The sequence below is a fragment of the Anas platyrhynchos genome, chromosome 16 (assembly GCF_047663525.1).
Source record: "Anas platyrhynchos isolate ZD024472 breed Pekin duck chromosome 16, IASCAAS_PekinDuck_T2T, whole genome shotgun sequence".
NCBI classification, from domain to species: Eukaryota; Metazoa; Chordata; class Aves; order Anseriformes; family Anatidae; genus Anas; species Anas platyrhynchos.
This window is the reverse complement of record NC_092602.1, coordinates 6,832,428-6,859,505: the sequence shown is the minus strand read 5'-3', so window position 1 is coordinate 6,859,505 and position 27,078 is coordinate 6,832,428. Positions and strand designations below refer to the sequence as shown.

Sequence of the window (27,078 nt, the reverse complement as noted above, 5' to 3'; positions counted from 1 at the left end):
CTGTCTGGCCATGTTCAGGGTCTTTGGATTTATTTTATTTGCTTTCTTGCTAGGTTTTACCACCTTTCTCTTTGCAGAAGCCTCATTTGTCCATAGATACCTTCTTCAAATACCCACTGAGGTTGCAACTCCCACGAAGATATCAAGTTGGCATCTTTACCTCAGTGTTTAGTTGCCCACCAATCAAGTAGATTAAAAATGTAAGGTGTCTATAAAATATTTATCATCCCACTTCATTCCTTTTCCCTATCATCATGGCAGGCAGCTACATATCTCCATGAACTCTTCACTGGTTTCAAGAGAAAATGTAGTTTTTCTACAGAATGATTATTTTTAACTTGTCTGATATATTTGAAGACACTTGATAAATCCTTCAAAAAAAGTCAAACATTTCTCATCATTGAATCATCTCACAATGAAAAAGATTGATTTTGCCATAGCTTCATTTTTGGACAACTTTTTTTTCCTTTCATCTAAGCCTGGCGTGAAAACCATACTGTTTGCTAATTAAACATCTACTATTCATTTATAAACAAAGCATCAGACATATTTTTAATTCCTATTTTTGGTAATAGCTCCAGCTTAGCACCAGGCTGACAGAGCCACATGCCTGCTAGCGCGGAGCTGGCTGACATCCAGCCAGCCGAGGGGGCAGGCAGAGAAGGTCACGCCCGCTTCCAAGAGACCTCATCGACGTCCCCTGAAATTCCTCTGAGGTCCTTTGCCTAAATGCCCGAGGGGGTGTGCAAAAAAAGCCCTGTTCCTGAGATAGCCCCGATGGCCTTTTACAACCAGGTGCTCAGAAATACACCAGGGCTGCCCCTTCTCCACTATCCCTGGTTTTGTCCCATCTCCCAGCCTGAACCAGGCTTTCTGCTCTTCTCCTGCAGCCCTCCCCGCTCCCCAAACACCATGTTCATTAAGGAAAGAGGGCCAGCCCTGCCCAGACACCACCACTTAGGGAACAGGGATGAAGGTGCATGGAGGAGACACGCTAAGAGCAGGAGCATTGCTGGCAGCATCCTTGCAGCAGCACAGAGCTGGCTTGACCTGCCTCCCCCAGCCAGCACGGGGGTTCCCGGACCAGGGGGCTGAGAGCTGCTTGCAGTACACAGACCACTTCAAAGAGGTATTTGAAGTGCTTGAGCACGGCCCGGGGAGCTAAGTGCCTTCTCCAGGACAGCACGTGGTCCCCATGCAGTAGCTGCTGCTACTGTTGGCCGCTGCTTTGGATTTGCACGAGCAACATCCCAGTGCCTGTACTGAGCTGGGGACCAGGCACTGCCCTCCCTGGCCATGGCAACGTTTTGGGGACTGGAAAGATACAATTACTGCCACCAGGCAGGGAATAAAATCTTTTCAAAGTGTTATCTGTGTTACTCCTCTGAATCCTTTTGCTTGTGTCAAAAAATGAACATTTGGCAATTCTCAACTTATTTTTCTGGTTAGAAATAAAAGCTTGCTGTGCATAGGAAATTACCTCCACCCTCCTTCTTCCAGAACCATTTACATGACAGTGCTGTTCTCAACCAATTTGGTACACTTTTGTTTTAAAGACTTCCCAGGGGAGGGAAAAAACATGTTTCTAGGCAGCTTTAATATATAGTCAGAGGGAGGCCAGCTCCTCTAAAATTGAGCCTGTTGTTCCTGAAGTGTTAGCCACTTTAGATAGCACAGAAAAGTCATGGTCCCTGCCCTTTTTATATCTATTGCCTAGTTCTGGAAACTATCCGGTGAGTAGCCACTTTGACTTTAATAGGATGAATCATTGTTAAACCCATCATGTGCTTATAAATGTTTACACGAGTGGGCCCTAAATGGAGATACCACAGCAGGGGGAAAGAGAAATGAAGCTAAAAGCTGCGGTCAGAGCTGAGTAAAAGACACTTGTCTGGAGGGTTTCAGATCTGCTGGTGCTTGCTTTGAAAGCAACCTCTCCACCCAGGTGGGGAATTACTGTTATCCCCAGCACCTGGGAGATGCCCAGAAATATTTCCTTTGCTAGCAAATGACACCAATAACAAAACTGCCTGGTACTAAGTTAGCAGCAATAGTGAAGAAAGAGTTTAAGGGAATAAATGTCACCTGGCACTGGGAGTCACAGGCTGGGAACGGCTCAGGGTTAAACCTGCCATGAAAAACCCATGTTGACCCAAAAGAGATGACTGAGAAACAGTAAAGGGAAGCATCTTTCCCCTGAAGAGCATAGGAAGCACACATATACACACATTTCACTCCGATGAAGGATTTTGCCCCCTGCCATCTACCTTCAGGAGAAATTCCCAAGATCCGCCAGACATCACTCTGCTACATCTTTCCTGCTTTATCTTTACTCAGGGTATCACATTGTTTTTGATCCAAGGTTAGGATTGCTCTCACATAGAGAAAGTTTAGGAGACTTTTCGAGACCGCTCCTTGTAATCACACATTATTTTTAAATGACATATATGCTCAGGGTACACTGCTGGGCAGATAGGCACGGTATGTGAAAGGGCATGGTAAAAAAAAATGCTCCTCTGGCTTAGTGGTAAGATTCCCACCAAGTGCAGCAGCTCTCAGATGAAGCCGTTTACGAGATAAACTTCAGGACCCTACCAGACTTCTCTGGCATGGGATCTAGGAGCTTTGCCGTTGGCTTTGAGACTTTGAATTGGGGCCAAATGATTGCAGCTCCTGGTTTAGGGGAAGAGGAAGCAGAAAGGAACTACAGGCTTAAAGGATTAGAAGGAAGAGCTAAAAATAAAGTACCAGTAATGCCAGACCCCAAACTTTTACTGCTTTCCTTGCAAAGGGATGGGTTTTCCTGTTGTTTTACTGAGGGGAATCCGCCTCCTGTGTGACTTGGAGGAGCAGGACACTGATGGAAAGCTTTGATATTTCTCTCCAAAACCAAAGCTGTTCCTGTTGTTCTTCCTTCTTCCTGGGACTCATCCTCTAAACACAGAGAACAAATGATCCAGCCTCTTCCTGTAGCCATTTCTCAGCTGCTTCAGCTCATTTCAGTGAAACGAATTACAATCATTAAAAAGAACTGCAATTATGAAAAGAAATTGAGTACTTCTACTTGCACAACCCATGATGGGAAAATGAGATCAGGGAAATATCCCTGCCCCTACACCCTCCTGCATTGCTGTTCATCAGCTCCTGCCTTTCCCTTCATGTCTATGCTGTCCTTTCAATATCACATAGACATGACACTGGGGAACACAGGTGGAAAACAGAACGGGGAGGGGCAGTAAACTGGGTGCCACCAGAGTGGTTGGAAAGGATGTGGAATCGGAGGATAAAGAGGGGAAAGACGCGTGGATGATGCTGTTCTTGAGACAGGGAAGGACAGTCCCTCAGGTACCATGGGCTGGGGGAATATTGTCCCTACTGATCAGCCACTAGGCCTGATTTCAGCTGCAGAGACAAGCAGGATCCAACACAGCAGCAAGCCCAGCTCCTGGCTGAACATCAGCACAGTCCTGGGATGCGAGCACAGCACCTACTGAGCTGCTGACTTCCACATCCAGTGCTGTGTGAGGGCTAGCTCATGCCTGGGATTACCAAAATCCTGCCAGAGCCTTTGGACTAAAATCCCAGTTTTCAATCTCGTTGATCCAGCCTTGGAGCCTGGCTGACCTTTTGGGGTCCTTTGGGTCACATCTCCCACCCAGCCCCCTCCCAAGGGACCCCACCACAGACAGGCAGGAGCAGGTGCCATGGGGACAACCCTCAGCCAATTAATACTCAACGGGGGAGTTTTCTGGGAAGGAAGGAACAGCAGAAAACAATGTTCAAACTTTCCCTGAGCAGACAGTTCACTCTTGAGAGGGAGCCCAATGCTTGGACCTAAAAACTATACACAGAGATATGTTACATATTTATTCAAGGCAGAAATTGGCCAGGAAATGGCTATAAAACACACATTTTGAATAAAAGGAGGGAGATTTATGGCTCTTTTGCGAATCTGAGTCATATCTTTCTGCATCCCCCAGGCAGGAATACCCTAATCACTAACATACCCCAAACATGTACGCACAGTGGGCCGAGAATTGCTTCCTTCTGGCCACAGCTCCAGCTAAAGACGTGATAGGGATTGAGCTACTTTATCTGACAGTTGGTAAATGAATTGCCAATTCATTCTGAGCTTGGAGGGGGATTTTTTCCCCTTTAAAAAAAGGGTCCTTTTATATGTGTCTTTGATCAGTCAGGGCCTTGACAAATTATTTTCCAAGGAATTTCTCTAGCTCTAATGCCATGAGGAGGGGGAGAAAGAAAGGATTTGCTCTCAAAGAAAAGCTTTTATGTCTCAAAAAGTTACAGCAATATCAGGGGCTTTCCTCCATTTCCCCCTCACCTTCCCTCCTTCAAGAAATGGAGGCAGGTAGCCTTAGGATTTTTCCATCCCACCAAAAGGGAGGAGGAGGATGGAGAGGAAACACTGCCAGGTCGTCCAACCCCATCTCCCCTGGCATGGGGTAGCACCCTGAACTCCAGCACAGACTGAACAGAAAGGCCATGGTCATTATTGCTGCTAATAAAGAGGTGCTGTGGTGCTAATACAAGCAATCGGAGCAGAGGACAGCTCAACATCATGTCACCAAGAAGCCACTTGCTTGCCACAAACAGCAGGAAAAGGCACTTCGGAAGGGCTGAGATACCAGAAAACACCTCCCCACCCGTACTGCCAGGTGCAGGGGTCACTGCAAAGCAAAGAAAACAACATTTTTCTTTTAATAGAGTCTAGGGCAGGCAGGTTGTCTCCTCCGTTTTTGCCACATTGTGATTTTATCTTATTTATTAGCTCTGCATACTCCTCCACTCCAGGGAAGCATCACGTCTTTGATGGGACCCAAAGCAGTGCAGACAATGAGTGGCACAAGCCAAGCATGGGGCATGACTGCTCTTTGTTATCATTAACATAAAAAGAGATTATCATCCAGTTATCTCCCTTAGGTGCCCTCCTGGAGGACAGACTCCCAGTAGCACAGGACCCTATGAGTATAGTCCAACGATACCAAGCTTCACCAGGACGGCTCAGGAACAACAAACATTCAAGATTTACTTCCAGCCCAACCCTGCGTGGACACATACTGAACTTGTCTACAGGAACATTCCCACTGCAATCCCAATAGCAGCCCTGCTGCAGACAAAGCTGGTGGATAAAGCTTTTTGGTTAGGGGCCAGTTGGTCCAGACAATCCGCTGTAGCTGCATTTCCCAAAGAAATGAGCCTAATCAAATCACAGCGGCCGTCTCTTGGGAGCTCTCCAACTTCTGGAGCCAAACTGAACCACCTTCAACATGAAACTGAAAACTTCAGGCTGAGCATTGCTGAGGATCCCCACTAAGATGCTGAGCTTGAAGAGTTTTACAAGCTAGTTTGCTCTTTCAAGAGTACTTGTTGAACTTGTCTTGGCTCACAAACCCTTCAGATTTAGGTTATATATCACTACCTGCACATCTCAAGTGCAGGGCCACCTCTCCTGTTCTTGGAAGCTCATCCTCCTGCAAATTCATCCTCCTGGAAAGAGCAGCAGCCATGTGCAAACAGGCTGGACCCAGCTAATGAAGGCTGAACCCAGGGGGCTCTTGCCCCATCCATCAATAACCAATCAAGTTGTTAAAGCTGTCCTAAAATCCACCCCAATCAGATGGGGAAGGAGATATCATACACAGCTTTCCTGTGCTTTATTAACAGCTGTGTAAATACGAGTAAAATTCAAGCAAACCAACATTAAAAATAATCCCATGTAAGGATCAGCAATGCCCTGTATGGGTGATAAGCCTGTTCAGACTTCCTCACCAGCAAAAGCCTTCAAGGGTTGGCATGAACTGAAGCACCCTGTCTGGAAGACCGACATTAGGAAAATATTTAAGACTTGTTTTAGATTTTGTTTTTAATGCTGCAGCACAGCTAGGAATGAGGTGACCCTTCTGGTTACTGATGCTGACTCTGCTGTTTTTCTTTTTAAATACGGATTGGAGCTGAGCAACATTTTGGATGTCTTCCCACACACACAAAAAGAGGAATATTAGATCAAGTTCTCTTAACAAAAGTATTCAGCAGCTCCTATAAGAACTACCCTCAACTCCCATCCCAGCAGCAAAGTTTTAACTCCGTGCTTAAGGAGCTTGGGTGTTTCCTATTCAAGGTGAGGTTTTACTTAGGAACATACTTTATTGTTTCAGGTGATATGCTTAAAAATTGAGGGGAAAGTACAGTTATTTCTCTGGAATTAAAGTAAATGATGTCATTCAAGTCCAAGCAGTGTTTGGATGCTGGTTATATACACCCCTACCCTCCAAAAAAAAAAAATGTTACCCATAGTAGTCCAGTAGGGGTATAAAATTTCCTTTCTGAAGTGTTTTTGGAGACTTTGAAGGTCACCCAGCAATGCAAAGTTGCCAGACCTGCAGTCCATGCCCCTGGCTGTGCGGCACTGCCTCCTTCTCTACCTACACAATCTCCATGGGAGATGCTTGGAAACGAACCAGAACAGGGTTTTATGGTTTGCTCCCCACACGGGCAAACGCTGCAGTCACTGCCAAGCTGGATTTGTCATCACCACCTTGACTGGCATCGGCCCAACAGTAATATTGGTGCCTGTCACTCAGTGAGGCTGTTAAAGTGTCTGTGTACGTGTGTGCACTCGTAACTCACTGACCAGCTCCAGACTGATTACGGCATCATGGACCATCCGTGGTCCATTGCCCCACTGCCTTAAATTACAAGCTCTCCCAGTCTGGAATCACCTCTCAACCCCTGCCTGGGCACACAGAGAGCCAGACTCAGGCAAGGTAGCCAACACTACTCGAACAGCAGCAAATACATCATGCTAGCCCAGCTCTCCATCCAGCTTGGCTTGCTTTCCCCAGGTACGTGCCCCACAAAAGCCATCCTGTGTTTTAGCAGGGCACGGTGTTTCTAATTAAAAGCTCTGATGAAGAAGGTGCATGCAGGTTCATTAAGTGATCTTGAGATGGAAAACACTTGGTGATCCCCAGCCCAGGTTTCTGATGAATGTCAGGACCTGTAACTGCTAACAGGGAGACAGAGAGGCACCTGCCCTCGAGTAGGCAAAGAACCATTAGATGAGAGCACACAGACTTTGACTTTTCTAAGCCTTTGGCAGTCTCCCATAATACTTCCACAGACAAATCAGCAAGCTACAGAGCAGATTAGCAGACAACAAGGTTGGTGGAAAGCTGTCTGGACCATCAGGTGCAAACAACAATGATCAGTGGTATCTCTCAAGGGTCAGAACTGGCACCAGTGTTCTTTGGGATCATTATTAATGCCCAAAGGTAAGAGGGCAGAACGCACCCAAGAAGTTCACAGGTGTTACTGAAACAGGGAGCAAAACTCTGGAAGGCAGAGCTGCTGCTCAGAAGGATCCCACCAGAGAAGCGGGGTGGTAGGAGCCTCAAAAAGCACAACAAAGGCAAAAGTGAAGTCCTGCCTCTGGGATGAGCAACCCCACGCAACAGAGCAGGCAGTAGAACTACCTGGAGTACTGCCTCCAGTCTTACTGGTCATGAAGGGCATGCCAGAAATCCAGACACCAACAGGAGGAAAAGAGGAAATAATACTCCACTGTTACCATCTGATTACCTCTCAATGAAAACGTTCAACTGGAAACCCCAGGGACAACAAACATGTTTCTAATTCATCACAACCCAGGCCTGAACAAAGCTGAAGTGAGACACTGATGACTTGTGGTACCCTAGAGCTAGCAATGGGGTTAGAACAAAGCCTCACAGTGCTGCAGACACACACTGGTAATTGCATCCTCCACATGCCAGACCACACAAAATAGAGTATGAGCAACGGTACATTATTATTATCATGATAATACAAATAATATGCGTATTTGGCCTTACACAACAAAAACATCTCAAACACCAGCATTTATTAATGTAAGTACAACCTGAGCTATCAGTCACATGCCATTAAAGAGCTCTCTGTATGCTTCAACCCCAATTTGAGGTTGTAATCTGCATTCAGAATTCAGGTAACTTCCTTTTTTCCTTAAGAGAGGTTAAAAAATATTTGTTAGGGCTGAAGTGGAGAGCACCCCCTCTGCACACACACAATTACCCAGCCCTCAGTGAGGGTGCTGCCCAGACTGCATCAAGACCCAATCATAGAGACCAACTCCCATGCCCATGTCACACCCCCATTTTTTACTTACTTAGGCTTAAAATGTGCTCCAGCACAGTGCTGACATGAGCAGCCAAGCTCTCTTCTGAGCTCACACCACCACCAAGAGCTGTGGTTACCAAACCTCTGCCTTTACTCCCCGTGGTGGGAGAACTCACACAGGTGATAGCTCTTACCACAGATGATGCTGGTGCAAGCCTTGGGCACTGTCTCCAGCTGCTACTGCCTAATTCAGGGCAGCTGCATGTCCCACCAGCCTCTCCCCATGCTGATGGGAAGGCACAGGCATCATCCAGGTGTTCCCAGGAGGGGGAAAATGCCAAGAGGACACATGGCCAGAACACCCTTGCCAAGCAGTTGTCCCACCACCAGACCTTCTGCCCAAAGACAGGACCCATCACACCTAAATACATTTATTTATTTGCTCAGGGAGATGTAACACATGCAGTCTGTGGACTTCTCACTATCCATTATCATAGCTGAGTCCTCCCAGGTGCAGGGCAAAGCCTGCAGAAGTGACCGCAAAGCAGAGGCTGAAGCAGCCGCCGGGGCCGAAGGATTTGTTTCAGCCAAACAAAGGAAGTGGAAGGCCTGAGAGCTGCCGGGTGCGAGGGTTTCCAAGTGAAACACGTCAGGGTTTCAACCTGAAGTGACTTGGGGCGGAAAAATTTCCTTTGAAATTTCAAAAGGGTAAAATGCTCTAAACATAAGCAGAATATTTCTCCATTTTTTCAAAGGGGCAGGAATGTATTCAGTCCACTTTCTGAACGTTTTCCATTCACTTAAAACTTAGAAAACTTTATTACTCCAAAAATATGTAGCAAAGGATTCCACTTTTCCAGAGAGAACTCAAAAAAAAAAATGAAAAAAAAGAAAGCAAAATATTTTTGTCTGGTGATGAGCTCTAATCCCACCTCCAGACAAGCCATTTCTTTTCTCTGCCTTGCTTTCCTCTCCAATAAAATTTCCAGCCTTATTTTATAGCCTAAAACTCAACAAAGAAGAAGAAGAAAAAGAAAATAAAAACCAGAAAAGAAAGAAAAAAAAAAACTAAAAACCCTCAGCATCCTTTGAGAGTCTCATATAATCACAGGACTCCAGGAACTTTAAGAGAGAGGGGGGAAAAAAAAAAAAACAACAACACTTTGCAAATCACATGAGATCCATCATAAAATTGTCAGAGTTGGCAGCTCTGTAAAAATCTATGGTATTGTGGGCTGGATTTATGGGCAAGAATCCTGAGGCTTTGGGTTGTTTTCTCCCCTCAGCCCTGGAGGCTCAAAGGGTGGCGGGGAGGGAGGACAGCAGCCTCGGCGGAGGCTGCCCTGCTCAGGTGGCCTCATCCCGAGGAGGAACCTCACTGGTCCCAGCTCCCGAAATGCCAGCTCCCAAAAAACACCCCATGTCCTGGCCGCCGAAACTCGAAAACAAACTGATAAGGGCAAACAAAGATGTCTCTGTTTGTCTGCCGGGGGCATCTGCAGCCTCCCCGGGTACAAAGGATGGCAACTGCAGTAGGGTTTTAGCCCGGGAAGGCAGCTGAAAAAACAGCGTTTGCGACCACAGCCTGCGAATTGGTGCTCGCTCTCTGAAAGATGTTTTTTAGCGGTGCTTGGGTTTCTCTCTCTTTCCTCCTCGGGTCGAAGGAATTGCACAGCCTGCACTTATTTATTATGTTTTGTATAGAAAGCTCTGTTTTACTGCCTGGCGATGGTTCACGGCTGCTTTCCATGCTGCCAGAGCAGCTCCAAGGTCATCACCGAGAGGTTAGAGGAGAGGGTGGGCCACTGCCACCTCCTCCTCCCAGCTCACCTGGGGACACTGTTGGCCCCTCAGGTCCCCTCCAGGATGTGGGGCCAGCAAGTCCAGCTCTCCAGGACTCTTCCTTCCACCACCTCTGTCCCCAAGCCCATGGCAGAAGGACCCCCAGTGGTGCTTGTGGTAGTGGGAAGCCACCAGACCACTCTGAGGACCTTTTTATGACACCTAGGGCTTGCAGGCAAGAAGGGAAGGGTGCATGGTGGTGATGCGCAGTCCCTCACACTAGGTGGGGATGGTCCTGCTCAAATTTCATGGCCTTTAATGGCTGAATTACCAGTTTAGCCCTGAAAAGAGTAAAATCTGCAACCTCTTTTCACTGTTTCTTTCAATGACATCAATTTGCGTATGATTTTCCCCATTTTTCTTTATTATTATCATCATCATCCTCTGCTGAGGAATAAGTCCTTAAGAAGACAAATGAGGGAACTCACTTCAGGCTCTTTATGAAATAAAATCACAACCAAAGGGAGCAAACACCCCTCTCCTTGCCTGTTCCCCATACAGTTAGGGCCCCGCATTCAGCTGGTGAGCTGGGAAGATGCTCAACCTATTTCTCCAGGCTCCGCACAAGCAAGGCACAGTCACAACCAGGCTGGGACTCACCGTGGGCCTCTGGAAGAGTCACAGCAGGCTACACCGTGTCCTCCTACCCACCCTGTCTTTGTCCCCAGTGAAGCAGCCCCACTCTGCTCCCACTGATGCCCTCCTTGCTCCCCAAACCATGGTGCTCCCCAAGGCTGCTCTGGACCTACCCCAGTTTTTGGCAGCCAAAAGCCAGCCATCAGATCCCATCACAGAACCCACTGAAGAGCCCTGGCATTTCCCTGCAGAGCTAAAATAATAATGCAAGGAGCTCAGAGGAAATTAGTCAAGTTGAAGGCTTGAGGCTTTTACTTCTGAAGCTTGAGAAATAGTTTACCATGTGGATTTAGTTTCCCTAATGCTCTTTGAGATGCATGGCACGCATTTCTGGTAAGACCTCTTTACTTACAGAGTAACCACTGGCCATTTAATTACATGTAGATTACCATATAGTGATAAGATGATTACATGATTAGCAGTGGGATAACGAAGCCTGGCAAGTACAATGTAATTGACAGCTAAATACAGTGTAATTTTTTATTCCTTAACTCGAAACGCAATTTACTCCATCATTAATCTTGGGTAACTGCATATTTCGGGGGAACAGCATGTGATTTACTGAGCAATGAGACATCCGAGTCCTTCCCAGGGGGTGGCCCCATGAAGACAGGCAGCTTTGTGTGCAGCTCCACATCCCAGCCGTGCCCACAGAGGAGATACACGAGACTTGGGTCTCCTGCCTGCAGGCGCGGCTGGTACCCAGCTCAGGCTCCTGTGGGACTCCTGTGGGAGCACTGAGGTCGGTCATAGGATACCATCCCCAGGTCCCAGGTGGGAGCATCATCGGGTAAAGGGAGCTTCAAAACCTCCTCACTTTTTGCCCTGTTAGGACATGAACATCCCCAGTGCCCAGCCACGTTGCTCCCTGGGGCAACCAGGGCCACATGAAGGACACCTTCCCGCTGGACCTCCTGGATGTTGCCTATTTCAGTCCAATCTCTTTCTCTGGCACTGTTTTTCCATCTTCTTCCCATTCATGAAGTATGCAGCATCCTGCCCTCCCTTGCTGAAGCTGGGGTATGGTCCTGCAGTTCCCCAAGACCAGACTTCCCCACAGACCCCATCCAGGTAGGAAGAGGGGGCAGCTCCACCTCCACCAGCTCCTCCTGGTGCCAGCTCTGCACTCACCTGGGTTCCCAGGGTTGCTCCTAAATCTGAATTGGTGGGAAAGTGACCCTGAGAACTTCTTTTGCCCAGAGAAGCTGTGGATGCCCCATCCCTGGAGGTGCTCAAGGCCAGGCTGGATGGGGCTCTGAGCACCCTGGTCTAGTGGGATGCATCCCTGTCCATGGCAGGAGGTTGGAAGTGGGTGTTTTATAAGGTCACTTCAAACCCAAGCCACTCTATGATCAACCTTAGGGCTGGCAAGGGGAGATGGTTTGTGTGGGAAGGACCTAGGGGACCCACGCAGAGCTGTAGAGGAGAAACATGCAGGTCTGGACACAGCAAGCTCAGCCCATCACTGCCTAAAAGCCTTCCCCTCCAGGACGGTGTTTATTTCTCCAGAAATAAATAAAAAAACAAACCTCTTGGCATCAAGCAGAAAGAATAAAAAAAGAAAAAAAAAGAAAAAAAATGGTGGGCAGGTCCCTTGCACTTTGTAGCATGTGGTATTTATTAGATATAAATTGGCACACAAGAATAGGAAAGCATAGCTAGGTAGGGATTTTTTTCTGAGCTACATGGTTTGGGTATCTGTCTGTGGTCCCTCCTGCACACATACCGGCATTCCCACACATTCACACCCACATTCTCCTCTGCTGACACACAGGTATACCTCTTTTGTTCATTAGAATTGTTTTTAATTAAAAATATATGTAAATTATATAGAGTGTGGGCACAGCTTGGAGAGAAAAAAAATGAAGAAAGCAAAGTTCAGTTTCGATAAACCATGAGCCCCTCTAAATCAGCTGCTTTTCTGGCATCATGACACATTAGGACTTACTCAAACTCCCATGTATAAATAAATAGAACCAGTAAATTTTACACCTGAAGAGTCCTTGCAGTAGGCATTTTTACTTACAAGCATTTGCTTTTTCCTTTCTTCTTGCTTCCCCCACTCCCAGCCCCCTGTGATCATTTTCTGCTCCGTTCAAACACATTTACTAAATGTCTCGGCATACCCAGACAGATATCCCTTTCTCTTTATTTATTTTTATTTGTAGAGAGGAAGAAAAAGAATGACCAACAAACTGAAAGTTGGGGATTGCAAGCAATCACCACCATCATGCTTACAGATTTTCCTTTTGCTCCCCGCATCCTCTCCCCCTCTCTTCCCCCTTGCAGCTGGCTCACAGCCTCGCTTTCCACGTGCTGGCAAAAAAATCAGCAGCAGACAAGCTGTGGAGGTTTTCAAGTTAGAAAGATACCCCACATTTCTGACAGAGACAGCTGATGGACTGGAAAGACCAGGAGGTGGGAAGGAAAGTAGGAGAGAATTGGGAGTGAGCAAGGGGGTGAGGTTCCTAGGCTGGTTCCCACAGAGATGTGTTTTGGGGGACATATGGCGATTTTAAGGAAATAGCAGTGAGCAATTTCACTCGTGGTACAACACCTGGGCGAGGTAGGTACCTGTTTTTTCCTATTTGCGGGTTCAGAATACCTCTTTTCTGTTGAGAAGCAACAACGATAACACTAATGAAAAAAAAATAAAAACCAGCACTCCAAGCTCCACCCTTGGTGAAAAGGGCCGGTGTCTTTTTTTTTTTTTTTTGAGAAAATTGAAAGAAAAAAATATATATATTATTATTTATTATATAACATCGTCAACATCAACACCACAAAAAAAAAAAAAAAAAGTAACATCCTAGTTGTTTTCATTCAAGCACTCTGGCCGTGTTGATAAAGGCAGCAGGAGTCTCATGTCCCTTTGAGAACAAAAAGAGCAGGGGCTGGGGAGGGGGGCGATGGGGCAGGGGGTTCGCTGTGGCAGCAACACAAGTTGGGTGGTGGGCACGGTGGGGGGCAGCGTGCCAATCTGTTGGTTTTCCTTTTGAACCAAAAGAAAAAAAGGGGGGGGGGGGCAAGTCACACCGAGGCCGATGACTGCTTTGTCCGTGGTGTCAAACAGCGTCCGTCCCTCTCGAGTGCTAACGGTGAACATTCACTTCAAGGAGTCTTGCAAAACGCTCTCTTTTTTATTACCGACAGGGTGTTGTTGTTTTTTTTTTTTCCTTTTTTATTTCTTTTTCCTCCATTTCTTTTGCCGTGGCTGATGCTGTGGCCGCGGCTGCCCGGTTAGCTGTTCTCGCTCCACTCTGGCACCATGCCCACGCCGTGCACCGAGTGGTACTGGTGGGGCGAGAGGGTTCGAGGCACGCCGTGGGAATAGAGGAACTCTGCGGGCTGGAGGCTGCTGGGGGGGGACTGGATGCCCGTTTGGGGTCCACACTGCCGGACGATGGGTTGGTGAGAAACCGAGGTCTGGTGCTGGAACATGCTGTGGGTGTCTCCTATCTGGGGGGAGGTATGGTTGGCCACGCTGCCGAGCCGGGGCATCAGCGGCCCCGAGGTGAAGTGGGCAGAGAAATGCTGGTAGGGTAACCTGTCCATCGGCTGCATGGCAGACACTGTGCAACTGCTGTAGGAGGGCACGCTGGGCCACGTGTTACAGCTGATGTCTTCCAGGCTGGGCACGGGGTCCGTGGGGGGAGCGGAGCTGGCGTACATGCACGCTTGGCGCTGGGCTGATTCAGTCCTGTATGAAGTGTTCAGTCCCTGCTGCTGGGGGTAACTGGACCTGTAGAAGGGATCCTCTTCTGCCGGAGAAGTCTCCATGTAGGGCTTCTTGTAGGGATGCTCGGTGGTGGAACATTCCTCATCTGTTGGGAGAGAAAACTCCTGGTAGCCAACACCAACACCATGCCCTGCAGCCCGGCAGGATTATCCTCCTCCTGCATTATCCTCCTCCTGCCAGGGGCACAGCCTGCACAGGAGTGAGTCCAGAGACTTCCCCCAGCTGTGTCACAGCCCTTGAGATCGGTCTGAATGGATCCCACTGAAGTTGACCACCGTTTTTGTCCCTGGACTGGGGAAGGAGGGGGTTAGCTGGGAGCTCTGTGAGCAAAAGCAACACTGTAAGATGCCAAAGGGACCTTGAGACTTATCTTTTTTGGTGATAACCCACACAAGCCACCACATCACCAAATTTATCATCTCCTGCTGCTGCCAGCACTTCGGCCAGAGCAGCACCTCCTGCCTGCAGACACAATACCCTAGCAGAGGTCCCCACACCCAGAGCATCAGAGCCGATGCTGTTAATTAAAAAGCTTTAACAATGATACATTATTTTTTTTTTTTTTGTGATAAGTGACAGAAAAATAGAGATCATAATAAAAAATCCCACCGGGAGGGCACCAGCTACGGCGGAGTTGAGGCAATCAAGATTTGGACATTTATAGCCCTCAGCTGTGCCAAGGGGCACATAAATCCACGCAGAGCTGCGTGCTGTGGCCAAGCAGAAAGAAAAAGAAAAGTGAATTTCCCATCTCAAAACAACAAGGCGCAGCTTGCAGAGCCCTTTGTTTCCCGCAACAACGCCGTGCCAACAGAGGGAAGGAGATAAACAATTTAGGTGAAATCTCTTGGGGGCAGCAAAATGAATAAATGAATGTGTGCTTATTTATTCATTCGCAGGGTCACCAAATGAAATCCAGCTCTGCTGGGATGGATGGCAAAGTGCCCGGGGACGAGCAGTTCACCAAGAGATTTTAAGGACAGCGAGGCAAGCGAAGGGGAGCTTGTTCTGACCCAGATTAACTTTGCTGCTGCTGCTTCAAAAGCAGGATTCCTGGTGCAAGCAGAAAAACATCCCACTTAGACTACAGCCTCTCGGGACAGAAAGCCCTGAACCCTTTCAACAAGGGTAAAATGGGAAAGAATACTGCAAGAAATAGCCCTCTTCAAATTTCCTCAACTAGCATGATTTGAGCTGCCTTTTTTTTTTTTTTTTTTTTTTTTTTTTAACCCCTGAAACACGAAAGAAACAAACAGCTCCATAAAAAGGAGGACAAAAGCATCTGTCCCCACCAGAAGGCACTTGCACAAACTGCTGTGGTTTTGCTCCACGTCTCCGCTTCGGGAGGTGCAGACTGGCACTGTTTGTTGCTGGCAAACTCACCTGTACCCTCCCTGCTGTAAACAGCCGTGTTTCTCCAAACTGCACGCTCTCTGCTTGTAAAATAACCCATTACTCCCACTCAGGTGCCTACCAAGGGCAGCCACTACAGCTGGGCACGAGAACCAAGCATTGCAATAGCATCTTTAACACAGCTGAAACAGTGAGCAGAGCAAAAGCATATCACCACCCTTACTCCTGATCAGGCTTATTTTTTATAGGGAAAATGATGAAGTTCCCTGAAGGATGGAAGCTGGAAACACTGCCTTCAGCTCCCTGCTGAGCACGGGTCTATCGCAGGAGGTACATATGGCTGGAGTAGCTCTAGCTTTTACAGGCAGCCTAAAAGTTTTGGATCCCTAACCCAACACTGAGTAATAAGAGCACTAGGGTGGAAAAACAATATCTTGTAAAATGAAGCATTGTTCTGCTAATAAAGTTTTCAGCATTAAACCGCATTACTCTGCTGGCATTAGAAATCACTGGCTTGGGGTTTGACTGTTTATTTTATTTTTTTTAATATATACAACACAAAACATTCGAACCCTGTTTTTCCATTGTGCAAAAGTGTGCCTGACTTACAACCTGAGATTGCTGATTTTTCCATTTAGCCCAGACATTTCTCTCCCTGCCACAGCACAGCCAGGCAGAGCCGCAGAGCCACGGATCCTCTTCCAGAGCACACCGCAGGTGAAGAGAGAAAAATAAAAACAGCCAGCACATTGGTGAAAACCCATAGGTGCCCTCTCTCCTTTCCTAAGCTCTACCAATTGCTCTGCTGGCCTCTTTAGGCCCATTCTTACTGATGTTGAGTGTAAAAAGGGCACTGTCACTCCAGGTCTTAAGGTGTTTAAGCGCAGCGTGCGTGTCTCCAGAGGGGATGCTAACAAAGGTCACAGCCTACCCTAACCCTTCTTGCCCGCCCTCTGGCCCCTCTTCCTGATGCTTTTCCCACCTGTGTAATCTCAAAGTGCTCAAGAGAAGAGAACGGTCCGTCTTGAAGGTGGGATGATGCAGAGCAGAGGTCCTCAGCTGATGGATCTGCACTGGTCCGTGGTCCCTACTCTGACCTGGCATTACCTCACCACTCCTCACAGAGGAAATCAGAGCCAGCCCCAAGCAGGCGAAGGTCATCCCCACAGATCTGGGGGCAGGCAGGGGACTTCTTCAAGTAAGAGCACGGCAAAAAGTGGAACAAGCCAAAGAAAGCTCTCCTGCAATGCTGGAAGGAGGCATTCCCATCCCGTTCTTATTCAGAGTCATCCCCACCTGCTCCAGAGCCTGGGCACTGCACCCCAAGGCTACGTCCTCTTCCTGAAGGTCCTCTCACCTCCTCAGCATCAGCAGGACATAGTAGAGAAGTATCCACTCTGCTCCGGTTTCTTTCATGATCCTGGCTCCCTAACAGCCCTTCATTGTCCTTCCCCTGGTGGCAAAGCCCCAGGAGGTGCTGCGCACCCTTGGGAGATGCTGGAGGTGCTGGGAGATGCTGCCCATCCTCACTGCTATTCTTGGAAGCCAAGGGTGGCAATCAGCTCCTGCGACCAGCCCCTCGATACTGCACAAACCTCAAAAAGCAAAGGGTTCTGCCAAGCAGGGGGAAGCTGCCAGCACCCGGGAGAAGCTGCTCCGAAGTGGGTCCAAGGAAAACGGAGCCTGCAGAACGGGGTGGAAACTGGCTCCTGCGCAAGGAATTTGATGATCTATCTAACGAAGGAGCTTGAGCGAGAGCGTAAGCAGTTCCAAGGTTTCCGGTATTTACTACTTCCAGCTGGGTTGTAAATACCACACAAATGGCTTTTTAAATGGAATTTTCCCAATTCCAAGATTAGGGCCATCCAGGATGAAATGCAAACATACAAAATCTCTGGACTTCAGGGTGTCCAGGGCCCATCTCTTCCCTTGGTGTAAATCAGGGGAGCTCATTTCAGATTCATGACAATCAGCTCCCCAGGATGGAAGACAATGCAGGACGGGACCCGATTGTTTGAGCTTTTAAAGCTCACCCACACTTTCAGGACATTACAGTAGGCTCATCCCATCTTTGTCAGGGAGGCACAATGGATGATTGTCATTAACGCTGTTGTCTTGCTCAGTCTGGTTTCTTGTATGAATCTAGCATGAGCATGAATAGCTAATCACAACGTGCAAAGCTGACAAGGGTTGTCAAAGAAGAAAAGAAAAAGATGGATTTAACCAAAAATGTGCATCTTTAAAGGGCAAGCAGGACTCATGTCCTAGGACGTGAAACCTAAGACGCGTTGTGGCCATGCTATTGTTCCAGCAGTCACAAGGTTTGCAGTGGCTGTGATGCATTGCAGGGGAGCAGGGGGGCAACAAAACCCAGCACCAAAAGCTGGAGCCTCTTCCAGGGGCAGCAAACAGCCCCTGCAAAGGCACAGGAAGCATCTCCTGATGAGACAGCGGGGAGTCTGCATGAAGCTGCTGAAAGAACAGCCCCACCAGCAGGGCTGGGCACACACTGACCCCCTGAATATCTCCCCACCATGCAGACAAATTATTCCTCTCTGTTGGTGCCCCAGCAGCCCCCTTGTTCCGGGCTCCCAGCTGCCTCTACCCAAGCTGCAGACAGCTCTGGACACAGCATAGCTCAAGGCTTGGCAAACTCCTTGCATCTCCCAAACCGTTGGCAGGACGAGAAGCAGGTCCTCCAAGTAGACCTCCCACACCTGATTTTTGTTCAGCTCTGGTCCTAGAGCTTCTCCAAGTGACAGAAAAGCTGGGCAGGGAGAAATCAGCTTGGGAAATGAAGAGGTTTTTCCTCCCTAACAGCGCCTGTTATGGAGGAGAATGGGGGAAAGGCATTGCTGCATCCCCACCAACCTCAGCAGAGCAGGAAGAGGATGAAAGATATATTCTTCCCCATGGGCAGGGTCACGTCCAAGCTAAGAGGCTGAAGGAGACAGTCCTCACTGGCTGGAGCCGGTGGATTCTGCTGCATCCTTCTCCCTCAGAGTGCCAACATGACAACTTTTATAACCTCCCCGGGGAGAGGCTGTTCCAGTTGCCTCCTGTTCAGCATCGCAAGCATCCCAGAAATCTGCCAAGTGGTTGAGATTGTGTAAGGCTGGGAGGGAGCAGGGGTTTAGAGGGATGACTTTTCAGTTCACAGGAAGTCTGAGGGGAGAGGATAACACAAGGGAAAACAAGCCCCGATGCCCTAATTGGGATGTGGGGCTAAAATCAAAGACAAAGCCAGCTGCCTGCTGGAAAATCCTTTGGTCTCCTCCAAGCACAGCAACGAGAGAGGGAGAAGTGGAGAACTAGAGAAAGAGTGAAGCTTTAACAGATCTTTGTTACAGCCTAAAAATCCACATCATGAGCTGAGGCCACTCCTTAGTAGGACAGAGTTTTGGAGTTCATACATCCACCCAAGTCCAGCCTGAGTGAAATGCCATAAGTGATCTCAGCGTGGAGCTAGGACACAACGCAGGACAATTCCTGCCTCGAGGACTGCATTTAGCATGTCCAGAAAGTGCCTGGAGCAGCCCCCTCGTCACACCACGCTGGGGTCATTCCCAATGCTGTGACCCCAGGTCCCCAGCCAGGCACCAGGAATTGCCAGAGCTGTGGCTCTGGGATGTGTCCTTCCTTCCTCGCCCAGAGGAGGATCAGCTCCCTGAGACAGAGGAGCCTTCGGAGATAACATCCCCTCGCAGCCCTGCTGCTCTCCCCTAATGCAGCTCTATATCAGATCCCCAGAGCGAATCCATCTTGACTTGACAGCTAAGAACAACACTGTCAAACACGGAGCTAAATCTTGGTCCTCAGTCACCAAGAAAGTAGAAGTCAAACGAGGTTCCTTTTAGCTGCTCGAACACAGATCTATTCTTAACCAAGCCTAAACGAAGACTTGCCCTCCTGATTAAAAGGGCTCCAGACAAATATCACAAGATGTCAAAGCTGGAAGGAGCAGTATCCGAGAGACTATCTTGGAAAACAGGGGTGGTATTTTTTTCAGAAGATACAGACACCAGCTGGTCTCAAACCCAGGCGAACTGCCCTCTGCCCCTGCAAACACTTACCCACAACCACAGCCTTGTGGAGGGGAAATAATCTGCTGGAGACAAATCCTAAACTGACTGAAGAGGAGCCAATGTTTGGGAAGTCGATGATCCAATAAAATCAATAAAATTCCCAGTCCAGAAAATAGACAGAGGTACGTTAGAACTCAACATGCTGCTACATTTTTTCCTGAGATCGTAAGGCTTGTTAAAAATTGTGCAGAAAGATTAAAGCAGGAAAGCGGGAGAGGTGTGAGGAAGAGCTTAATATTTCACTGGAAAAGGGGAGGCTGGAAGAGGAAGATAAAGAGAAATATTATAGGTAGGATTATTTTCCCTCGTTTAATAAAGACCCTTGCTCAGCACTAGAAGAAAGTACCACGCACAGCCTGAGCCTGATACGAAACCTTGGATCACGTTCTGATTTATCTGAACAGAATTGCTCATCTCTAGTTACTTTTTTTTTTTTTTAATTAATTTCACTTTGCAAAGAGCTGCTTGGCAGCTTACGTTGGCTCTCTGTTTCCCATTAACTTTGTGTTTCTTTCCTTTAAGCCCTGGTGGCTGTTTTCGATTTGCTTGGATGCATGGGGAGGGGAAAAAGCACAGCGAGGAGAGCCAGGGCTCGGGCTCCTGAGACAGCAGCCTCACGGAAGAAGCCGGTGGTATCGGACAGGACGCTGCTTCTCTTTGATTAAAGCGTTTGGCGGCTTTGATAAAAGGCCCTTAACTGCTTGTGCCACTCAAGCCATCGGTGAGATAATGAGGGGCCATCAGCCCTACAGACAAGGACGCGCTCCGCCGGTCTCCTGCACTTTGGCAAGGGCCACGCAGGCCAGAAAGGGGCCGGGGAGCTTATTATGGGGCAGATAGTCGTCTCTTTTGTGACAATAAGAGGAAGTGAGATAATTGGGGGATTGAGGGAAACCACCCATGGAGACACCACTTAGCGGGAATCCCAAAACTGGAAGGAAACCTCTGCTGAGTCCTTATCGCTTTACAACGCGGAGGCAAATGATGGATTGCCCTGCGGTGCGGGGACACGCAGCAGTCAGAGGTTGTCCGAAGGGGTTGCTGCCATTTGGGCAGCTCGTTTGGGTTAGGTTTTGTCAAGGGGAAGAGGAATGGTGAGAGCTCAGCTCCTGGGGCAGAGGAGCACTGAGGCTGGAGCTCAGACTAAGGGACACCAAGAGTAAATGTGACCTCTTGTCCCATCACAACCACGGACAGGGTTTTGCGTCCCAGCAGCTTGCATCCATAGCTCTGCATCAGTATGGGGACAGCAAGGGTGACACGGCTCACCTCTGACCTTAGGGGACACCCTGGGAGGCCTCTGCTACTCTTTATTCCCTGCCTGACAGCTAGCCCAAACCTAGCGTCACCATTTCCCACTGCAGCTTTGACACAGGTTTTATGAGCATGAGGATGGAGGAATGCTCAGAAAAGTATCCCTCCATTTTCCATTTGCCTTTTACACCAGGAAAATATTATGATTTCTCAAAGTTTTGCATTTGTACACATACACATGCCCCCACAACTGATGTTACAACACCTGGGGGATTCCCCAAGGCTGTGAGAGACCCCAATTTCCACTGGCCTCCTGCCCCACCTCCCAGCACTTCCCAGCATCCGCTACCTTTGCCCTGAGCTTTTCTGCATGTCCCCGTGTCCCCGGGGTTACACTGCTAAAAATAATGACGTGGCTGATAGGACAGTGCAGGGAAGCAGGAAGGGATCTGCTGTAGGAAGAGGCTACCAGGCTGGAGCAGTTCTTGGTGCATTTGCCACAGTGCACGCTGTCTCCTGTTGGCTTTTCCTGTGCTAAAGCATGGAGGAAAGGGAAAGGGCAGCAATGATCTCCTGGCCACCCTGTAACGCTCTGCCCTGGAAATTCCCTATTCTTCTGAGGGTCTGGACTTGATCTGAGAGTTTTGCTACCTCAGCCTTGCAGCTGGGCACTCCTATTGCTTTGGGAGAGGGAGAGCCTGCCAAGTGCTTCTCCTGCCCGAGAACAATTATCCCCTCGCTACCCCCGGTCCTTCACGCCAGGACGAGCTCAGCAGTCAGCGTAAAGCACTCACAGTTGGATCCCTCAAGCTCTGTCAAAGCAGGTCAGTCGCGCCAGAGGGGAATGAACATGGATATCATGATTTTCAATCCCATGCCCCGCTCATTAGACCAGGCATTTAAGTGGAAATGCTTTCTGCATATGGGCAAATATCTCCCAACTGTGAGACTCTCGGTCCAAAACTGTGCAAAATCCAAGCTGTCAAGGTATCTACACTCAGAGATTAACCCCGTCTGAGGGACCATGGAGCCAGATAAGCCAGCTTTATCTCCTGCCACAGCTATCTTGCTGAATGTGGATTCAACTGGGGTGGAAGGTATGGCGACCCCTCCAAATAGCTCGCTCCCAGCCCAGCAGCAGGAAAGGGGATTTAGGCTCACACTGGTGAGATGATTTCCCCAGCCCAGCTCGGTGGATTGCCCTCACCCCTTGTGCATCTTCAAGTCCAACAGCAAGGGGAACACCACAGAATAATGCTGATGGTCATGCTAGGAAGGGGTGGGGGGAAGTCGCAAAGTGAGAGCATCCAAGCTCTGACCTTTTCTCTTGGTGCAGTGGTAGATCTGGCTGTGCTCCTGGGAGATCGGGTAGGGGTTGGCGGGTGGCAGCAGGTCCTGGGAGGTGCTCGACACCCCGTTCTCACACTGGTACTGGGAGCCCAGGTTGGAGGAGGCGGAAAGGACCCTGGTCTCACCACTGAAGGGGCTGTGATTTGAGGACACTTTCTGTCTCACCGTGCTCCTGGGAACAACCGGGTACTCCTTACTAAAAGCAAACAAACAAATAAAAAATACAAAGCAGAAAAGCAATCAATTAATAAATAGATCGGTGAATTAATAAACGAAGGCAGTACATTAGTGTCATGGTGTTTGAAGAGTCTTTCAGGGAAATAGAGACGTCCCTCCCAGGAGACTGCAGCCCCGTCATGCTTTATCGCTGCAGCACTCTCCCCTTTCGCTTTCCCTTTAGTATCTTTCCCATTATGTTCTTGCTTCTTCCACCACTGCTGCTGTTTGACACACACACACACAAAATAGATACATGTCCTCTTAGCAAAATACGCAAGATTTTTATGTGAATGTTGTAATAGCATTTATAAATCACATACTATTTATATTGTGTATGGGAGCACACGTGTGAATAAAAACCTCATCTCTGCCAAGTTGGTTACAGGGAACCACGCTGACTTGGAGATGGATTAAATATTTAGAACTACTTTTTCCCCTTTTGTTTATCGCCCCCATTCCTTTTCCCCAGGCTCCTCCAGCCTGATTCTCCTGAGCAGGGGATCTCTGGGCCAGAGAACAAGCTCCTTTCCAGAGCGCTCAGGGAAGAGAAATAAATAAGTCACCGAGACCCGATGCATGCCAGAGCCACGTGCACAAATGGAGCCAGGCTGGGAGGGCAAGTGCTGATGGAAAGTCTGGTTTATTCACTTTTTTTGAAATCTGTTTTGGAGCATGGATGTTTTGCCAGCCCTGGCTACATACCCCTCTCCTACAAGCCCCTACAGTTCTGGAGACATTTCTCCAAGCACATCAGTAGACGAGGTTATTTCTGCTCTGTAGGACTGAGAAGCGAACAGGGGGGCTCAGAGACCTCAGGGGAGGTACTAACCTCCCTCTAGTCTGCATGCAAGCCAGCTAGGCACACACTGAACCCAAAGATTGCTGAAATGCCTTAAAAACAGGTCACAGAGCAGCAACCTGTGAAGTGCCACTGGGATCAGAGAAGCCAGAGCCCAGGCTACAACACAAGCTCTCCTCTTCGAAGCTGCAGCCTTTGGACCAAAGAGGCTTTGGGGTACCCTACTCACCTGCCCAAGGCTGCTCTGCTGGAATGAGGACAGATCCTTAAATCCACCTTGAGTAGGCTCACCTGGCCACCTACACGTAGAGGAGAAGCCCCAAATCTCCTTTTAGGCCCCGTAGAAAGGACCTATTGCTGTAGAAACTCAGAATTTATTTACAAAATTTAACAATACCAATTATATAAACCTACTCACAGCAGGGAGCTTTCATCCAAACCACTGCTGCAGTGACTGCCAGAAATATTAGCAACCGAGCTGTTATGGAGGGGAAACTCACCCAGGAGCTCAAAACCAAATGAATGCATCTCTCATTGTGCCACAAAAGCTTTCCAAACCCCGGGCACTGATGGCTTGCCAAGCAGAGGCTACTCAAAAATGGGGTCTCTTCCCCTGGATGCCCAGCAGCTCATCCCCACAGGAGCAGGGCTTTCCACCCACTTGGGCTGGCTGACCAGAAAGTTTTTTGTCCAGAAGTGAAGTCCAAGCTGTGCACAATGAATAAAGAGAGATGGACGGGGGAACCTGTGAGGAAGCAGAGACTTGTCCTTGTCATACACAAGGTAGAAATGGATGCCAGAGGATGCAGTGGGCTTCAGGAAACCTCTCCATCAGTGGACAGCCACCACTAGGGCTTTCATCCCAGGAGCTCTTGCTGGGAGGTGCAGGAAGGTTGAGAGCTATGGCCTTCAAACCTCTTAAGCAACCTCCAAATCTGCTTGGTGCTAGGAGGTCTCCCAGCCCTACTAGATCATGGTTTTCAGCTGGCTTCTCCTGCCATGCTCCATGTTCATGCAACAGTATTCATGGAGATGATGCTCCAAAGCTGCATCCTCACCACATTCCTCTTCTGAGGAGAAAAGCTGCCAAAAGGTGACACATCCCTCCCCAAAATTACACAGTCTTGTTTATTTACTTAAAAACAAACAAAACAACAACAAAAACACAATGTGCCGCCTACAAGCTGCCATGGAGGAGGAGGAGGAGGACACGCTATGGCCTGATGTCACACCATGTTTTCTGTGGCTTTTTTGGAGGATGCCAAGGTAACTGCTGTCATAGTTTCTTGCTGCTTCAGTGCTGGGAGATTTGGATGTCTCCTTTGGACAGAGTCATCCTCACCCCCTTTGCAAGTGGGGTTAGATCTGCATGGGCATTTTCTACACCACAGGAATGAACTCTCCTGGTAGCTCACAGGGACCTCCACCAATGTCAGCTGCCTTGCTCTGCAAAGCACCACCCAAACACTGAGAACAGCCCCCAGCTGGACACTGCTCACCTAAATCAATGCTTTCTGACCCAATAGAGAGCTGGGGGAGCAGGGGAAGAAACAAACAAACAAACAAAAAACAAACAAACAAACAAAAAAAAAAAAAAAAAAAAAACAAGGTTGTTTCTCACTGAATAAAAGTTTTCTTTTCTATAATAGAGGTGAATGCCTTAAACTGCAATGTTTTTACCCTGGAGCGCCAGCACAGGTGGTGTCAGAGTCCCACACTCCTGCTGTGCACTGAGAACCAAATTTTTCCCTGACTGCATTTCCCCAGTGAAACCACAGCCCCCGTGGCTGTCAGAAGGAGCGTGGAGCAGCCAGACTCGTGCTGGAGCCAGCACAGGTTGGAAGCACCAAGTTTCCAAGCAGCAGCTCCCAGGAGGCACCGCTAGGACTTCTCTCGGACCGAAATATTTCCATCTCAGTCAAAACATGTTGGGTGCTATTTTTGCCAAAAAATGAACTATTTGAGAGGGAGAGGAAGGAAAGTATTTTCTAACTAAATATCAAAAGTATTTTCTTCCTTTCGCTTTGTTTTTCTATGCACAAAGGCAGTTATCTCCACATTTCTACATTTTTTCTTCCTTACAGGAGCTGCACTCTAATAAAAAGATTGCTTTGGTACCTTAAAACACAACAGTCATCTTGAAACATTTATACTGTTTCCTGAGTGCACGATATGGAGCGTGTGCAGCTACCATTTTATATTGTCCTTTGGTCTTTAAAAATGTATCAGATTTTTTTTTTCAGTGCCTAAAAGTCACTATTCCCAAAATAGCTGGTTGTAATCCTGGGCCACAGTTTAATGGAATGAAAGGTTTTGTTCACTGCTGGCACAAAATGATTGTTGTGTCCAGAACAGCTGCTGTCCAAAAAAAATGCAGAGAGGTTGGGAGGAGGAAAAAAAAAAAAAAATGAGACTGACTTAACACTAGCAATATAGGCAGTTGTCCATGCGGCACGGGACAGACCGCTGTTCCTGAGCCAGAATGCAAGTTACAGTTTCATATTTATGTGTTAATGAATGATTTTTTTTTTTCTCTCGTTGAAAATTATAAAATTGGAAGAAAAGGAAAAGTTGGTTGGGGAAAGAATTTACGAGGAAGGAAGCTGTCACTGGTCTATTTAAAGTCGGTGAGTGGCTAACGATGAATATTCGGATACTGTAGTTCGTGTACTACGATAGCAGAGGGGCACTGGGAGGAAGGGAGAGTTGTGCTGGGCAAGGTGGAAACCTGTCCCATTTTCACATCTCGTGACATCTTCCCCCACCAAATGACACCTTCACCAGGACAGACTCAGGAGCTGGATGAGACCACTTATGCCACACATTCACATCTAGCAAAGGATTTAGAGGAGGAAGTTCAATGTGGTTTTGTAATCTCACAGCTGGAAACCTCAGTGGCCTCTGCAAACCAATAAAAACTGTGAAAAAATGAGAAATCTTCAGAGAGCGGCATCCAGCCCATTTTCTTGCTTATCGCTATGTTGTAAGAGACTAATAATTTTCAACATATTTTCATGTGCAGACTTGAAGTTTCCTAATGTACTAGCCAGCGCATAGTAAATGCGGCTGGCAGACAAAAGAAAAAAGTTAAAAAGCTCTTCAAAAATCCACAGTTTATAACTGGGAAGCTTCCATGTTACAACACCCAGTCCCTAGTGGCCCTAAGCAAATGGTTTAAGAAGGTGCTTCTGATTTTTCCCTAACAAAGCAAATATATCAAGGCTCTCCAGAGTTGTTGTAGCTCATGGAAACAAGACTTCAAAAGAGCTATTAAATATCAGCCCTCAAGGACCATGCCAATACCTCCACAAGGGGCATGAAATGAAAGGGGATTTCCCCATGGTTGTGCTGCCATGTTCTCACAGCATCCTTTGGAGACCCAAATCTGGTGTTTGTCTAGATCTTGTTCATGGTGACAATTCCTAGTCTAAAGGCTGTTTTATCATGTATCAAGTGGCCAAGACCAGACATTCCCCTTCACTCTTTCCCAGGTGTCATGAGATTTTTAGCTCCTACAAGCACTCGTTATAGAAGGAAAAATGCCTGCTGTCCTACCAGCCCTGCGCTCTCCATCCGCTCAGCACCCACGGCTGCAGCATTGCAGAATCACACCCTTACTGCAGATGTTCAAACATGACTCAAAGGCATTTGATTTTGTATTTCCCAGGCCA

General features: G+C 48.0%; 1 protein-coding gene and 1 long non-coding RNA gene across 11 annotated transcripts in view; both read right to left on the bottom strand.

Moving 5' to 3' along the window:
- LOC106019278 (uncharacterized) overlaps positions 1–8,504 on the bottom strand; it is a 30,540-nt gene extending 22,036 nt beyond the window's left edge. Inside the window, exon 1 of one of the 3 annotated variants that reach the window (XR_005269722.2) lies at positions 8,180–8,504. This is a non-coding gene — a long non-coding RNA (uncharacterized lncRNA). The remainder of the gene's footprint in view (positions 1–8,179) is intronic. The other 2 variants (XR_003500899.3, XR_003500897.3) reach the window with 2 other exon arrangements.
- A 3,698-nt stretch (positions 8,505–12,202) lies between these two features.
- TBX5 (T-box transcription factor 5) overlaps positions 12,203–27,078 on the bottom strand; it is a 127,218-nt gene continuing 112,342 nt past the window's right edge. For all 8 annotated transcript variants that reach the window (XM_027470061.3, XM_072024321.1, XM_038187434.2 and 5 more), the window contains exons 8-9: positions 22,359–22,585; positions 12,203–14,432 (exon numbers count right to left, since the gene is read on the bottom strand). In XM_027470061.3, coding sequence (XP_027325862.1) covers positions 13,849–14,432; positions 22,359–22,585 — 811 coding nt within the window. In that variant the 3' untranslated portion in view covers positions 12,203–13,848. The remainder of the gene's footprint in view (positions 14,433–22,358; positions 22,586–27,078) is intronic.